Raw genomic sequence first — 17,282 nt, forward strand, 5'->3', positions numbered from 1 at the left:
ACAACAAAGTGGCAGCATTTATCTTAAATCGATTCTCCCAAATGCTCTTTCACCTTAACATAGAGAAAAGGTTTAACAGTTCCTTCTGTTTCCAAGATGTCTGAACGCTAAGCGATATCTTGAAAACAACCTAAAAAAAAAGATTCCTACACAAAAATATATGAATCAAAATAAGATATTCCCTGAATAATCTTCCCATATTAACAGAGATGCCACAATTATCTTTGCATATCCCATCACAATGGCAAGCAGATCCACTCCTCGTAATCGTTGCATTTCCTAGAACGATTGAGTAAATAAATTAGTAATTCTTATTCTGTGACAAAATCAAATGAATAGTAAAAACTTCAAGCTCAAGAGTGCATACCTCTCAAGTCAGCCTGAAATCAGCTTCACAACAATAATAATAGCATTGAGAACTATCAATGGCACCCTCAGATACTGTGTGGCATAAATAAGCCCAATGAATTGGCCTTTCAGTGATTTTGTTTGGCCATTTCCTGAAGCTTCAGAGAAACTCCATCCCCTGGGAGCAAGAAATCGGTCTTCATTTAATATTGCCAAAGCATTCGCAAGAAGTAGTATTCCTTCAAGCAATGTCCACAAGCCCATTCCTGCATGATATTCCTCCATTATTTCATTACAGTAACAGCTGATCTTGTTCAAATCAGAAGTGTCAATCACAATAACTTAGCAGATTACAGAATGCTTGTATGAATTTGATTCTAAAAAGTCGATTCGTTAAGCAAGTGCCCTAATACCAATTGAGATCATGTAACTACCTGCTAGATGTTTCTCCTAGTTAAACAGTTTGGACATATAGGAAGTAGAATAAACAAAATAAATAGAAAAAATAAAGTACCCTGGAAGAGTAGATTAGGAAAATGCATTGGAAATCGTACCGCAGGTAGACAAGTAGTGGTAATCTAAATAGGCATTATAAAATTCAATTGTTCAATAAATATGCCTTGAACTAGTTTAATATGTGAGGACTATCCTAATTCAAAGCTCCAAACTAGACTGCAACACGACAGTACACTATGCAAAGGGAATAAACACACCATTTAAAGAAGAATTTCTGAAGTCATAAGAATGTGATCTTGATCCGCCAACAAATAAGGGAAGTGACATCCAAGCCAAATATCTTAAAGGACACATAAACAGTACATCAAATATAGGGTGTCAAAAGGAAATAACAAGTATATGTTGACAAAAAGAGAGAGAAACACCAGCTACACAAGAGGAGGTTGTATTTATTTATAAATCACATATAATCCTGTTGATGGACTGAGGCCACACAATGAAGATAATAGTCTGGAAAAGTCTTAATGCATATTGTAACAATGCTCAATATAATCATCCCAACCTTCTTACTCCTAACACCACCAGAATATATTGCTGATCTGTTGTAATTTATAAGCATTAAGCAATGTTATACTAACATGCCAAATTGTTCATGCATTTGCTATTTTATACATGTGAAGAGCAGCAGTAAGAAATTGCTAACGAATTGTTGGTAAGTTGTAGATTCCATTTCATTTCATGTAGCATCCTCAGAAAAGCAAGCCAAAAAGAAAATGCTGGCATCACATATTAATCATGCAATGTCTACAATAGCCAAAATGCTCCCAATTCTCTGATTATCTAATACCTATACAAATTTTTAAGCTTCCACATTCTGTTTCAGTGGTAGATGAAGAAACTATGTATCAACATGGAATGACCAAAAGGTTATATAAATTAAAACTAAAGCAAGCCATATATTATCTTGTGATGACCACAATCTAGATTCTATCTCCTGTTTCCCATAGCAGCACCACAGTTTTGAGAAAAGCTAGATTAATGCTACTTGAAGATTTGGCAAAAGCCTCCCAGATTCTCCGGTTCTCCCATTTTGCAATGTTATCCATTTTGTTGGATGAATCCCCCTTCTTATCCTTACCAAAGTGGCCTCTAAATGTTATCAAATTCAATCTTAAGGCCCACCCTAGACTCTAAATGATTAATAGGAGTTAGACTGAAGTAACTTGTACATTCCAAGTCTGATTGTCTACAACCTTCTCCTAGCAGAATGAAAATGCCTTTTGCATTACTCAAACATCACTTTAAGCTCATTTGGAAATTACTATAAGAAAAGTCTACCCCCAGGACACCTATAGTTTCATATCATTAAATCTAATTGCCATCTTCTTCCTTGTGGACTTGCAAGCTAAGAAAGTTGACAGCTAAAAAACATCCTAAAGCCCCAAACTATATTTACCTAACCCCCCGGAAAGTGGAAACCTATAGCTTTATGTCACTAGATCTAATCACCTTCTTCTTCCCTATGGTCTTTTGCAAGCTAAGAAAGCAACAGCTAACAAGCATTCTAAAGAGAACCTCAATTTGAAAGATAACACCTTTGACGTTGCCAGGTCGATCTTTCAAATTAGCAACCGCGACTGAAAATAAAAATACTGGCATATTCATAGGAAAAACTCGAGCGATCAGAAAATTTAGGACTTTCATAAGCAATTTCTACTAAATCTAACATGGTTCTCATCAAATCTCTTGATGCGAGTTACAGTCAAAGTTAGCTTAGAGGTCCCCAATCGAATTCAATTCAATTAACGCATAAAGTTTTCATCTTTTCTCATAATTGACCAGTTCGTTTCTTCACTGAGAAACCAAGAAAAAAATTCAGCTTGGAGACGAATGAATCAAAACGAGATGAATTTGTTTGAAAGTTGAATTGATTTTGGAGCATAAGAAACTTCTAAGTTGAAATAGATTAAAGAACTAGTAAATTGGTTGACTGGGTCAGTGATGCGTACCTCGATTAGATTCTTAGAGAAAAAAAGAAGAGGAGCAATATCTTGCCTTCGCCTGCATCCAACGCATCGACTTCTAACCTTGGAAGTGTTAAACTTCATCTCTTCCCTAATGTCCGAAAGAGCCCCACTTTTTTTTCTCCCTCTTTTTTCAAGAACTTACTTTTGATCCTCAAATTGGTAGTCAATTTCAATCGTGAAATTCCAGTTGAAACTACCTTGAGCTTCAATTGGCTAATTCAGGCTTGATTTAAACTCGAACCGGGTAAAGATTTATGTAAGAACTCTTAAAAGAGATAGATTGTGGTACTAGATTTGAACTATTAGATCAAGCATAATCGAGCCAGTTTGATAATAATTTTGAACCCAAATTACCTATTTAGACTTGCTTTCCTTATATCCTAATTGCGTTCAATAAAAGCCAAAGCCAACCCGAGTTCGAGTCATGTATGAGCATTCTACATTTCTACATTTTATGTTATCTATAAACTACCTTAATTCTTGGTGCTTAAATTTCCCTAATCCTTGGTGAAAGTTTAGCCACCCCTTCGTCCGCTCACCACCGACCTTTTCCTCCTCCTCCTCCCATCACCTTGCTCATCACCCTCCGTAGTCTACCATCCCTCTATTTGTCGTTAACTTCGGTGTTGTTGCTTGGGCATTACGGTGTCTTTGTTTTGTCTAAGCTTTCTTTTGTTGGTTGGGAATTTGTTGTACTGAGAGAAGATGCTTTTGCTTCTTTAGGGTTTGTAAAAAAATTTATTACAGTTTTACACTTTTTAAGTATATTATGGGTACTTTACTTATGACTATGGGTAATTTAGTGGCTTGACTCGATTAGATTAATAGCTCGACGGTACGGTTAGCTTGGAGGAACAGTTCGACAGTGCAACAGCTTGAAACAGGTCTCGACGGCGTCTGATTTAGAGAAATTATTCGGCGATGCATATGACTTAAAGTCTAGACTAAGCAGCTAAAAAATTTAGTAGAACCTAAATACTTCTGTACCTAGGAAGGAATGATTGATTCTTTGTTCGGTCTATATTTAGCATTCAGGTCATACGAGGTTGAATCGTTTATGGCAGCGTCATTATCCCAAGCTTTTTAATGCTTCTCTGTTAACTGTACAGCGGCATAAACTCCATTTTGATTTCTTTTTTAAAGCAATCATCAGCGTATAGATTTTCTTTATAAGAAAACAAAGGTGGTTGGTCGACAAGATGATGGTTGTCATATCAATCACATTCACGGGCGAACATGCAAATGCCCTCAAGGCCATGATCCACTAGTTAACATCATCAACGTGATTCGATTCTGAGTTAAACCGTCAAATTAAAAAGTTCTCCAACCGACTAAACGAATTATGATGGCCTCCTATTCCATGGCAACATGTTAATTAAGAAATATTTTTAATTTCTTTTCACTTATTGGCCCTCCTTAGTTCCTGATTACATATATCACCTTGTAAATATGGTACCTACATCTTATGTCACCGGCTCACGGCCCTTTAAAAAGTGATTAATTTGTTTTAAAAAAAGTAAATTTTTTTTTATGGGAACCGAGTTAGATCGGATCACATTAAAGAAAGATTACACTCAATGGATTGAGTCTAATTATCTTATTTAGGTATTTTGTTTAGTTAGAGTCTTAGCAGGTTATGATTTTATTTAATTAACTAAATTCAGCTCCGCGCAGTTTCAGAAAAATATTCGCAAAATATTCTACACATATCTAAATAATATCAAACTAGTTAAATAAGGTCATCAATCTTGAGATCTACAACTTTGATATTCATCACTTCTCCAAATTCGGAATCTATCTGACAAAACGAAGGGTTAATCCGAGAAGATAAAGAAGACTAGTTTTGTTAGTTTGTTAGGTTTTAACTTAATTATTGATTTGTTATGATTTATTTGGAGTTGTTTAACTTAGTGAGGAGTTACTAGCATCAGTCTCTATATATATGTGGAGGAAACCCTAATTATAATGGTATGAGGATGATCTTTTTGTTAATGGAATTGACTTTAGCCTCCAAGGTCAGCTTCTTCCGGTCTCTAACCACCCTCTTTCATAACAACTTCTCCTCCTTTTACACCACGAACTAAATCTAACATCTATCTAGCCATTGGAGGGCTATCAAGCTAGGATCTAAGTTTTAGAACCGTTGCGAATCGGATTAGTTCGGTTCATAACAAATTCATACTCTATCTTTTTTGTTTAAATAATTCAATTTTCAGCTCTATAATTAATATGTAGCATATCAGAATTAAAACAAAATCCAAATGGTTTTAAGAAGTAGACAAGCAAAAAAATCTTCTAGCTATATATAATTCAACCCAAAAAATTATAATCTTCTATCCACACACACAAGCGGTTGAACCTTACCACACAAAAAAAAAAAAAAAAAAAAAAAAAAAAAAAACACTCAGACGTCACAATCTCTATCCTAATCCACGAATTTTATTTTGTAACAAGATATCTCTCATGAGAAGCATTAAAATAAAAGAAAGGAAACAAGGTTTAAACTTTTTGTTAGTTATCTTCATGACCTAAAACCGGTCTTATTTTAAACTCCAACTGGCTGCCACATTATGGTGTGTGACGTAACAGCTTATCATGAGCTGCCAAGTACCTGAACTGCAGCAAATTCATGCATTCGGGGTTGTAGAGGATATTTCTCCCAAACCGCGTAAGAATTTTTATTGGTTTTGACTTCGGTGGGCGCCCACGATCCAAACCGCGTTCCACACCCGATCCGATTCGTCAACGTCTTCGGGTCCACCCCCCTATTACCAACCAAAGAAATTAAAAGGCAAGAAGGCAAAAGAATTTATATTTGATCATTGACTCGTTATATAAGGATATTATATACTCGTTATAAATCCCTATTTTAAGGCCCTATATCTGTTTTTTACTATGCGAAATTAATCAACCTGCTCTCGTTATTTTTGCCACCCCATATTTTAAGAAGAAAATAGCACTTAGTTGGATGTGCGATAATCCATCAATCATATATACTCAACGGTTTTTTTTTCTTTTTCTTTCTTTCTTCGAAGGAAAGTTGGTAGACTAATGCATGCATAGAGAAGACAAGTTGCATATATTATTTAGAACTGAGCCTGCCCGAGTTGCCATCGTTCCTGATCGAACAGCATGGCGAGCTAATAGATGAGCTTTCAAGTTGTTTTTTGTGACTAGTGTAACAAACTCTAATCGATGAGTTACGGGATAACCATTTGGTATAATCCTAGAATAGATTTTTGGCTGATCATGTTTACTACTACCTAGCAGTCACTAAATATCCATTTGTCCACATCTGCACACACTTTTACTAGGATTTTGATGCCATCTACGATAGCATACACATCACTGTAGAAGATGCTTCCACATGTCATGAGAAGCCTCGTTTGCCGTAGCCTGGCCTTCTTCCCGGACTGCAGATGAAGATACCAATACCCCCTAAGTTACAACCCTCCCAAGTGGCATCAGTCCAGCATATCAGTGCATTTTTAGTTGGCTGAGGGTCCAACGGCAAGCTAAGACTTCAGTCGTTGGGATTAGCGAGCTCTCGGAGGTTTGGTTTCACCAATACTGCAACCGGGTTAGGTTTCTCACCTATGAAGATGACCCTACAACATGCCTTCCAGATTTTCTATGCAATTCTAAAGCAAGCGGCATTTTCCTCTAGGGAGAGTCGTATGATTAATATATTCAAAAAGGTATTCTAATTCAATTTGAATAAGTGCAATTTAAGTTATAAAATACGTATGATTTATACAATCATACGTTCACACACATAATAAAAGAGTGGATGCCACGACGAAGCCTGGCTAAAAGAAGCAGCTTGATTACCGCCGCGTGCACACACGTGAATTGTTGCTTAAGAAGAAACTCTATATAATGGTTAATGGTTGGCATAATTGAATTAGAAGTATAGAATGTATCCAGCTGTGGAAGAATATGTGAATAAAAGGTTTCTTAATTTGATGAGATTTAGTATTAATATTGGATAGTTTTTGAAAACAAATTGGAAAGATAGCTATGCATATATAAAACTTTAATCATATGTTTATAAATAAAATAATTATTATACTCGCATTCTATCTCTTTAGACTCCCCCACTCCTTTTAATTACAACAGGGGCGTTTTTATTATTTTAAAATGATTGCCTAAGTATATAATAATTTTTTGCTCAGTAAATATGATTTCCCTTAATTAATTTACCTTTTTCTTATACCAACTAGTCTCCAATTCAATAATAATTATAATTATAATTATTTTATTAAATCTAATAGCTAGCAAAGAAGCGTTATAAGCTACTGTACCTTGAACAATCCGCTCCCTGCCATTGACTAGTGTTTCCCATCTCCGTCGGACGCGTTCATCCAACTACCTTCGTACCCATCTCCGTCTATAAAAACTCCGCCCAAATCGTTCCCCCTTCTTATTCCAGTCTCCCACGTTATCCCCGCCATTTATCCACGCTATTCCGCTTTTTATTCCGCAAAAAATGGCGGGAATAGAGGGCAATAAGCCCACGATCGCCCCGCGCTTGTCCCACAAGCCGTCCCCCTCCTTCCGCCTCCGCAACCAGAGCCTCAACTCCCTCCGCCTCCACCGCGTCTTCGACCTCTTCGACCACAACGGCGACGGCGAGATCACCGTCGACGAGATCTCCCTCGCCCTCGAACGCCTCGGGCTCGGCGCCGACCGCGACGAGCTATCCGCCACCGTGGCCGCCTACATCCCGGCCGGCGCCGCCGGCCTCAGCTTCGATGATTTCGAGGAGCTCCACCGCGCCCTCGGCGACGCCCTATTCGGATCTCCTCCGCCCGAGGAGGAGAAGGTGGAAGAGGAGGAGAACGACATGAGGGAGGCGTTTAGGGTTTTCGACGAAGACGGCGACGGATTCATCTCCGCCGCCGAGTTGCAGACGGTACTGGGGAAGCTAGGGCTGCCGGAGGCGAGGAGCATGGCGTCGGTGAGGGAGATGATCTGCTCCGTCGATCGGGATCGCGACGGCCGGGTGGATTTCGGCGAATTCAAGTGCATGATGCAGGGCATAACGGTCAAAGGCGCGTGATCTCGTCTTCTCGTCGGTGTACTTGTACGGTCCTGATTGTATTTCTCCGTCCGTTAATTTTTCGTAGATAAAAACTTTCGCTTTTGATGGATAGATTTATCCGGCTTCCCGAATAAATCCGGGGAAGGGGGAAGGAATCCGTGTATCGATTTGGGGATTAATTGGCTGGGTGTTTGAATTAATCGTAGGGAGTGAATTCGTGAATCCTTCTTCCAATTTGTGATGCGTTGATTTGGATGGTGATTAGGATTGCTTGTTTGACTTTGGAACTCACTTCTTTACTCTCGAAATTTGAGCATTTATCAATTTGTTTTGTTTTTTGTTTTAATCTTTAAGGTTTAAAAGTTTGAGTAATTTGGTAGTGGAGATCTTAGGCTGTAGATGAGCGATGGAATTTATGGGCTTTTTCCCTTAAAATAAAATCATCTTTCGAGATAGATGAATCGAATAATGGTATTTAGAATTTTAATACATTACTAATATATTAAATTCATGGGTTAATCGGTTATTTTTAAATTATTCAAATAAATTATACAAGTTAATTCATATAATAAATAAGTTATTCAGATTAAAAAAAAAGAGGTTATAAGATGAATTTATCCATGATATGATCTTTAGTTCAATAATCTTAAAGCCGAGTCTATTTAAAGTTTTTTGGATTCATATTGATTATATCATTCATTTCAATATATCGACTATAACTTGATACAAAAGATAGATAAAAGAAAATACGACAACAGTCTTAGAAGCAAGTCCTATTTGGCTGTGGTATAGATTGAACAACAATTAACGAAGGTATCATAACAAATATTTAAGCACAATAAAAACAGTGTCATATTGAGCTGAGTTATCAAACAAAAAATTGTCATCCAACTTTCTCCAAACGCATTCTTTTCCACAGAGAGATGCAATATAGATAGAGTTGATATATTTGAATGCTTGTTGCATTTTACATGCAGAGAGAGTTGGAGAAATTCCTTGGCTCACCACAATGGTAACTAGTCAATAGCACTTTCAATCGAAATTTTTTGTCCATTTCTTTCTTCCAAACATAAGCAACACATTTTCTCACACAAAAAAACTTTTTTAGGCATGCAAAAAACATAGGCCATTTTATTGTATACTATCCCCACTATGGAAAACAGATTGACCTCGAAAGAAAATGTGCTTCACTATCTCCTTTCTTTCGTTTCTTTTTCAAGATCTTACTTTTAGATGGCAACCACATGAAAAGTATGCACCTTATCATCTTTACTAGACAAGACTAGGAGTGTAATGAAGCTAGGGGTGAAAACGATCCGACCGCTATCTGACCCGATTCGGATACGGATAATGAAAAAAATTCGGATACGGGTCGGATATATTTTTCAGATTCGAATACGGATATCGGATATCCGTTTACCCACATATTATTTTAAATAATTTACAGTTTTTAATTTACTTATTTAAATAGTAAATATTAATATTGTTACTAATAATACATTATATATTATTTATAGAGATTAATTTCTCTAATTTTACATATTTGACATACAAAAAATTATTAGTTGTAAAACTCTTAATATTTTTATGTTAATTATATCTAAATAAAATATTATAATTCTTTTAAATTTAATCAATATATGTTTAAGATCCGATCCTCTATTCGAAAATTATCCGTATCCGTTTAATTAGGATATATTTTTAATTTTTCCATCCGTCCAATATCCGTATCCGGACTAAAAATATGGATTTGGATATAGGTTAATCACTATTCGATCCGTTTTCACCCCCTAAATAGAGCCCAACTTGGACGAGCGAGGGTTACCTCACCTCAGCTCGCAATTATATAACTTTTATCCGGTACTAAAATACTAAAATAATCAGCATTTTATATATAAATTCATTTAACTTAATAGCAAACTAGATACTATTTAGTAATAAGTTTAAAAAATAATATATTTTAATAAAAATTAATTAAAAAAAGGTATAGTTTGGTCAAAAAATTGAATTCAGCATCTCATCTTCCTACATTACGGGCCTTTTATGGTACTAACTTTGTCTTTTTCACTTTTTCTAATTTAAAAAGTCTCTAAATCAAACTAACCTAACAGAAAAGAAATATTCTGTTTTATTTTTAAATTAACACTTTTAAAATTTTAAAGTTACCCTCACTGTTTTATTTTGTAGAAAGAGTTTTAAGTAAGATGAGGAAGGTTAAATTTGAAATTTTAAAAAATATTAATTTAAAATAAAATGGAATCTTTTTGTTTTGTTACGCTAATGTGAGTTTAAGTTAACTCAGATGGCTTTTTTGAACATTTTTTTAAACAAAAATAGAGGTTTTTTTATTTATTTATGAGGTTTTCTTATTTAAAAAGTATATAATTTCATTTAGACACATTGAACTATCATTATTTTCTACATAATTTTTAAACTTTTTTTTTTACCATATATATCCCTAGATCAAAAAAGGTCTATATGATTTTTTTTTCTGAGTTCAACGGGGTAAATATGAATATTTTTCTTAATTTAGAGTATTTACATATGTAATAAAAAATTTAAAGAGTGTACGTGGAAAATGATAATAGTTTAGGGAATCTAAATAAAGTTATTCCTTTAAAAAAATAATAAGGTAGAGTTCAAATTATAAAAAATTCATAATGTAAAGAGATTTGTTTTTGATAAATTTGTCTAAAAATGCTAATAATGAATTGAATTTGAGTAGATTTTTTTAGAAAAACCTTTGAAAAGATTTTATTCTTTTTTGATATACAAATTAAAAAGGAGATAAGAGCAACGACTCTTTGACACATGCCCTCCACTTAGTTATAATAATAAGCATTCCCACAAAGAGCAAGATATTTACTCCAATGTCTCGTATATAATAATCAACTACCCCGAAAGATACACAACTTTGTAAAATTTCAATGATCAGAGAAGAATTTTCAATCTTTTATAGAGACCAACCTAGTAAACATAAAAAAAAAGGATAAAATTAAGAGTGACCGAACTACAAAAGTGGTGTAATCTCATGGTCACAACATATCACACGCAACAAATAATAATGACTAATAATATGGGAGATAACTATGAGAGACATAGATGGTAAAAGAAGACGATGGTTGCTAATGGTAATGAGCCAGACAATGGCGAGCAGCGGAACAACTAGATAGCTGAAGACAAATGATGAGAAACTTAAGGGTGAAGCAAGAGAATAAGTGTTTCACGAGAAATATGAGAAAATGGGAGAAAATTAGGAGAGAGAGAATAAATAACCATGAGAGAGAGAGAGAGAGAGAGAGAGAGAGGTGGAGGGACCTTGCGCCAAATCCTTAGAGAGCTAAAATTGAGCTGAGCTGATATATTGCTAGTCGATCAAGTATATATTTAAATGCGTGCTAATGCTTTAATTATGTATACCCGTTTGGATTAATTATGTTCACTTAATTAATTTATTTTTGCAAGATATGTTCACTTAAATTAGTACCCCATCATAGTATATTAATTGTGTACTTTCTGCAGCACCGAATATAGAAAGACTTCATTTCAATTTAATTATTTAAAATATTTATATAAAGAGGGGAACAAAATCACTGGTTTGATTTGCTTATAAACCTATGGAAATAAATCTTTAATTTCCTTAACCCACGCCAATACGCTCTTCGTAATTTTCAATTCCTTTCCATATCGTATCGTATCGTAAGATACCAATCAAACGACGCCACGTCTCCGTTCAAAAAAGCTTTTCATGGCAGCATTCGTAGTCCACCGTTGGATCGACGAAAGGAAACATCCTGACCGCCTGATTCTTGCGGCGACCGCTATAAATACTCGCTCCGCCATTCGACTTCGCCTTACATTCGCCGGTTTCGTTACACTCTCGAGTGGAAGTGCGTCGGAGACGAAGGTTTTTTTTTCTTTTTTTTAACCCTAACCCTAATTTCCGATTCTGATCTCGAAAGAGTACGTCCGAACTTCTAATTTTTTACTTTATTATTCTTAGTTTTTGATTCGCTTGCACTGGTTGTGGATCTTGATCTTTTCTCTGATGGTTGGATTATTTGGGGTTAATCGTGTGGGAAAATGTCAGAAATTGGTGAAGGCTCGATGGTGGTAGAGATTGATGAGAATGTTCATGAGTGCGAGGGCTCATCGTCGTCGTTGTCATCGTCTTCCTCGTCGTCATCGGATTCCGAAAACGAGAGACACTCCCATAATGTGGAGACGAAGAGGATGTTGTTTGGGATAGCGCAGCCGGTGCATACACTACTCGGAGGGGGAAAATGTAATTGTCATTTACTTGGTTTTTATCAGCAATTATTTATTAATTATACGAAATTTTAAATATTTATAAAAAGATGATAGAAAAAGAAGAAATGAAAATTATGATTCTTAAAGACTAAAAGAACTACTCATTTAAAATCATGATAAATTTTGAGCTCGATCTGATAAATTTATATGCGATAGAAATGAAATGTCACTATTTTGAATGGTGAGAAAATAGTAGGTGAGAAAGATAGAAAAGAAAAAAGAAAAATACTTAGCCGAGTTCACCGGATAGTGAGGGACATCATTTGTTGATGCTCCTTTAGGTTAGATCTATTTAAACTTTAAAAATACTCATGCTAACCAATTTTGATTGCTATGGATGATAAGGCCGAAATTGATTGATCGCAGACCAAAACCAGTTTGTGCCTAATTTCAGATAGATGTGATCATCTGGCGGGCCAAATTCGGGCAGGCTAGAATATTCTAGCTCATTACTGCCCACTAGCCCATTAGATATTAGATTTGAGTTGGATATTTTGAGTTTAACATAATAGGTTACATATAAAAAAAATTATATCTTATTTGGTAGAGTTTAATGGGCTTATATGAAGATATTTAAATTATTTTTCATCGAAATATGCTTATATATTGATATATAGTTTACTAAATATTTAATGTAGGACTAAAATAATTATAGGAATATGCATGCATTGTGGGTTGGGCCATAGATTAAAGTAGTGGATCAGACTTTCGATCTAGGCCAAACGGCAAAGGCTTAGACCATGCCGCCTACTACCATCTTGGGCTTAGGTCGGATCAAGCCTAAATCGGGCTCAAGCCGGACTTAGCTCGATTAAAATCGGGCGGGTTCGAGCTGGGTTCGGACGGGTCGAACCAAATGATCATGTCTAGTTTCAGATTAGAATCGGGATCCTATAGTTGATCCCGATCCGTTTTGGCCAATCCATCTTGGAATCAATCGAAACTAGGATCCATAAGTATATTATGATTTGAACCCAGCATTATCATCTCTTATTCAACAACTAAAAGAACTCTACTTTTTATAAAAGAAATACTTATTTAACACTTTGGTTATTTTTGACTCAACTCATTGTATCATATAAAAATCTAGAAAAAAATATTTGAGTTTATTCAAAGTAATATTTTTTAATTTCTAAATTATCGTCATCATGTGTTATAGTTTCACCCTCACAATTATGCTAATTCCTACCACTAATTTTTTTATATTTTTAGTTTCAAATTATTTTTATCTCAATAGTTATTCAGACTGTTGTCCCAGCAAAGATCTTTTGATAATTTGAGAAGTATGATTAGTTAATTTGTGACATGGTATTATTATGGTGCTATAATAAGAACAGTAAAGTTACTAAATATGGTTAGTGTTTTCTAACAAGTTCAAGAAATCTTCTTGAACCCGAAGCAAAGGCCACCTTGTTTCCCATTCTTTCTTTTTTTGTATTTTAGTTTCAGTAAATATATAAAGAGAGGGGATCTTTTTAACATGGTTTTAAACATTGAAAATATTTCGATTATTTGTTTGTACTGATTTCTTATTTACTTTCTATGCATTTTCTGAATACTAAAATGTTTTGGGTAGTTTTACAAGCTACAACAATAAATAGGCGATGCTACAAAACCGAAACTCAGTTTGCTTATTTCTAACAAATGACCCGAGTATTTTCATATCTATATTTGAGGTATGTGTTTTATAATTGCAAAGCACAATCAAAGATTAGATAAAGTTCTACTATAAAAGTTTTTAGTCTTAACTCATATATATACGTTTGGAAAGCAAGTTTGGCAATGCTGTAGCCATTGAATTTAGGATTTGTGAAGGCTAATCCCCATGCAAATACTCGAGAGCATTTGTCTCTGTTCAGCTTGTAGTTGGCATTTTGCAATGTCGGTTAATGGCTAGAAAATTGGATTGAAAAATGTCAACCTTTTCCAAGTTCTAACGCAGAGTTGCTAAGTATGAGCATTTGTTATTTGTGATAGTTGTAAGAATTTCTTTTGAATCTATTGCAGCTGCTGATATTATATTGTGGAGGAACAATCAGATATCAGGCAGCATACTTGCTGGAGTGACGGCTGTCTGGCTTCTCTTTGAATGGATGGAGTATCCCTTTCTAACATTCGTTTGTCATTCTCTCATATTCTTACTCGCTGCATCTTTTCTTTGGTCCAATGCAGCATCATTGGTTAACAAGTGAGAGCTACTCTTATGTGCTATTTTCAAGCTTAAAGTTGTCAATATTGTTCTTTTAGAGACTATCTCGAATAATGATCGATTGTGTGATTCAGGTCTCCTCCAGAGTTTCCAGAGGTTATTTTGCCAGAGAACTCGTATATGCAAATAGCTCAAACCATACGAAATGGAATTAACCAAGCTTTTGCAAATTTCCAATACGTTGCTTCTGGGAATGATCTGAAGAAATTGTTGGTGGTAAAGTGGCGCTTATCATTTCTTTTATGTTTGTTTGTCTTTGGAATATTAGAAAGGTAAGCTTATGTTGCAGATCATTGCGGGTCTCTTGATTCTTTCGGTGATCAGTAGCTACTTCACTTTACTGACGTTCTCGTATCTTGGTCAGTACCTTTTGACTTTGTTATTAACCATGTTTTCTTAAAATTATTCTTTTCAATCAGTAACTTTATTCTCTATGTTTTTTTTCCTTTTTTTTTTTGTGAAAGTGGCCTTTCTTCTCATGAAGCCACTCTTATCACTTTAGTGATTCGTTTTGATGTGACTGAACACCTCTAAATTAGAATCTAGCAAGCGGTGTTAGCACTCATCACCCATCTGGTGATGTTCTAGCTGAAACTTTTGTAGCAGATGAAACTTATTCTTTTCTGAAGCAATTGTTAAGGAGGAAGAGATATCAACCTGCCAGTGTTGCAGTTTGTGAGCATTGCAAATAGATGTTTGGCTTTCTAGGCGTGAAGAACTCATACTTGTTAAATTCTAGTCTGACAAATACAATGCTGTCAACAAGGATCAATGAGATTCCTTCCATCAAAATACACTGAATTTCTTAGAAGTGCAAACAGTCTTTAACTCTCATTATATGACACTTATCAGCTACATGTTGCCTGTGTTAAAGCTCTTATACATTCAGAAACAAATTAAAGATGCTAAATTCTTACCTTGCAGTTTTCGTAATTGCTTACACTGTCCCTGCACTCTACGAGAAATACGAGGCTGATGTCGACGCTGTTGCTGATAATGCCATGGCTGAAATCAACAGGCACTATGCAGCTCTTGATGAGAAAATACTTCAGAAGATCCCAAGGGGCACTTATGCAAAGAAGCAGGAATGAGAAGAATAACTGCATCTCTTGGTTCACTCTCCTGTAGTTTGCTGCAATGTTAACTTCAGCTGCAGTGAGTTTTGGGTGTGTGGCTAGTTACAACCAATGAGCTAGGAAACCTTTTGTAGATGAATTCTATTAATTATCAGAGTCATGTTATAAGTAATTCTTATATATTAGCTTACCTTTTCTTTTCATTCAAGTAGCTTATATTCATTATCATACAGTCATTTTAATATTTTATAGGCTAAAATCCAAGGAGTGACACCTTAGCTACTGTATGGATATGTAAGTCTCTGATAGTATGATGAACATTTATCTAGCCTTAACCACTTGTATTCACTATCCCTGTTTTCTTATCCTCTTAAAGACTGATGAGATAGAAACATTTTTTTAATCTTATTTTCTAATTCAACCCTTTATTTAAGATAATAGCAAAATATCATAATAACTCTATTCTAAAATATAAATATTATTTATTAAAGTTATATCGTATATCACATACTAATATAATTATTAATCTATCCTTCATCTATCTCATCAATCTATTTTATATTAATCAAACAAAATTTAACAAAATTTAACACATTCTATATCATATTAAAATTAATTATTGAATCAAGAATACAAGTAAACATATAAATAATTATTCTTAAAATAAAGATCTCATTCGAGAATAATATATATACAAATACTTATTCTAAAACCTGCAACTAAATATAGGATAATAATGTTTGGTGAGGAATAAACGGGGCCCTCATCAACATCGACGACTTGGGTAAACGTAGATTTAAGTGGAAGTTGCTTGAACTTGGAATGAGTGAATGACCCTTTGAGATGAAAACAAGGGCTCTTCTTCACAGATGTACAGATAATGTGGAGTACCTTAATTGAATATATTTTTTTATATAAAAAGTAGGGTTCTTCTAGAAAACAAAAATAATAAGATACATTTGAATTCTATGTTGAGATTGATATTTAATAAATTTTTATTTGATTGCTATATTCATTGAACTCTTTGTAATTTAATTTTTTTAGTGCAGTTAAACTCAATTATCCAATCTATTAGAGAAGAATAATCTCGCTGTCTAATATATAGTTTGTGAGATTAGGATTGATAATTTTCTCTCTTTTTTTATTACAAAAAGTCCATAATACAAAGTTTTTTTTCCTTTAATTTCTCATATTAATATGTTTGGTGGCTAGAATATATGAATTAGAAACCATGCTAATGTCTTTGTTTAAGCCTTTAAGATGGAAGTTTTGACCAAATATTGCTACCCAGAAAATCTTTTTACCAAATTATTATTCTTTTCAAACTATTCATGTACAAAAATATTTTTATTTTAATCAGCTTAATCTTAAACAATAATTTTTAATAGATTTATCAACATAAAATATACTACAAAATCATTATTTTCTACATAAAAACGCTATCAAGAAAATAAATAATTAATTAATCACTCGTATCAAAAGCGAATTATGCATCGCTTTCTAAGAATACGATTTATTTATCAATATATCAATATATTTGAAAAACTATTTTTTCGTATATAAAACTCTTTTAAGGAGAGCGAATAATAAATTACTCCCATGAAATATCTTTATTGATTTTAAGGTAGGAAGAAATTATTTCAATGCTTTTATTTGAGATCTTTCCAAAAACATTGTACTATCAAAATGGATACTTTAACACAAAATTATGCAACATTATGCTGAAAAAGTGGATTAAAATTTTTAAGTTTAGATACCACAACTATGATACTCTAATTGATCTCTAGTTAGAATCGTTGCTTTTTTTATGC

General features: G+C 34.3%; 2 protein-coding genes and 1 long non-coding RNA gene across 4 annotated transcripts; 2 read left to right on the forward strand and 1 right to left on the reverse strand.

Annotated features, from left to right (window-relative positions):
• Positions 1-141: 141 nt before the first annotated feature.
• LOC140790239 (uncharacterized) lies at positions 142-2,954 on the reverse strand. Of its 2 annotated transcripts, XM_073140226.1 has the most exons (3): positions 2,814-2,954; positions 368-614; positions 142-279 (listed from the first exon to the last, which is right to left on the reverse strand). In XM_073140226.1, exon 2 carries the CDS (start codon positions 610-612, stop codon positions 376-378), a length of 237 nt encoding a protein of 78 aa, XP_072996327.1. In that variant the 5' UTR covers positions 613-614; positions 2,814-2,954; the 3' UTR covers positions 142-279; positions 368-375. The 2 variants fall into 2 exon arrangements, with proteins under 2 accessions (XP_072996327.1, XP_072996326.1); XM_073140225.1 differs by lacking the exon at positions 2,814-2,954 and having other exon boundaries at positions 368-779.
• A 4,113-nt stretch (positions 2,955-7,067) lies between these two features.
• LOC140791291 (probable calcium-binding protein CML27) lies at positions 7,068-8,109 on the forward strand. Its single transcript, XM_073141782.1, has one exon. It carries the CDS (start codon positions 7,321-7,323, stop codon positions 7,891-7,893), a length of 573 nt encoding a protein of 190 aa, XP_072997883.1. The 5' UTR covers positions 7,068-7,320; the 3' UTR covers positions 7,894-8,109.
• Positions 8,110-14,554: 6,445 nt separating this feature from the next.
• Positions 14,555-15,379, forward strand: LOC140791299 (uncharacterized). The gene is made up of 3 exons (XR_012109555.1): positions 14,555-14,611; positions 14,685-14,754; positions 15,320-15,379. It is a non-coding gene; the product is annotated as an uncharacterized lncRNA (long non-coding RNA).
• Positions 15,380-17,282: the final 1,903 nt, after the last annotated feature.

Source organism: Typha latifolia, chromosome 6, assembly GCF_019914945.1.
Source record: "Typha latifolia isolate L0001 chromosome 6, TyphaL0001v2, whole genome shotgun sequence".
In the NCBI taxonomy this organism is placed as follows: Eukaryota; Viridiplantae; Streptophyta; class Magnoliopsida; order Poales; family Typhaceae; genus Typha; species Typha latifolia.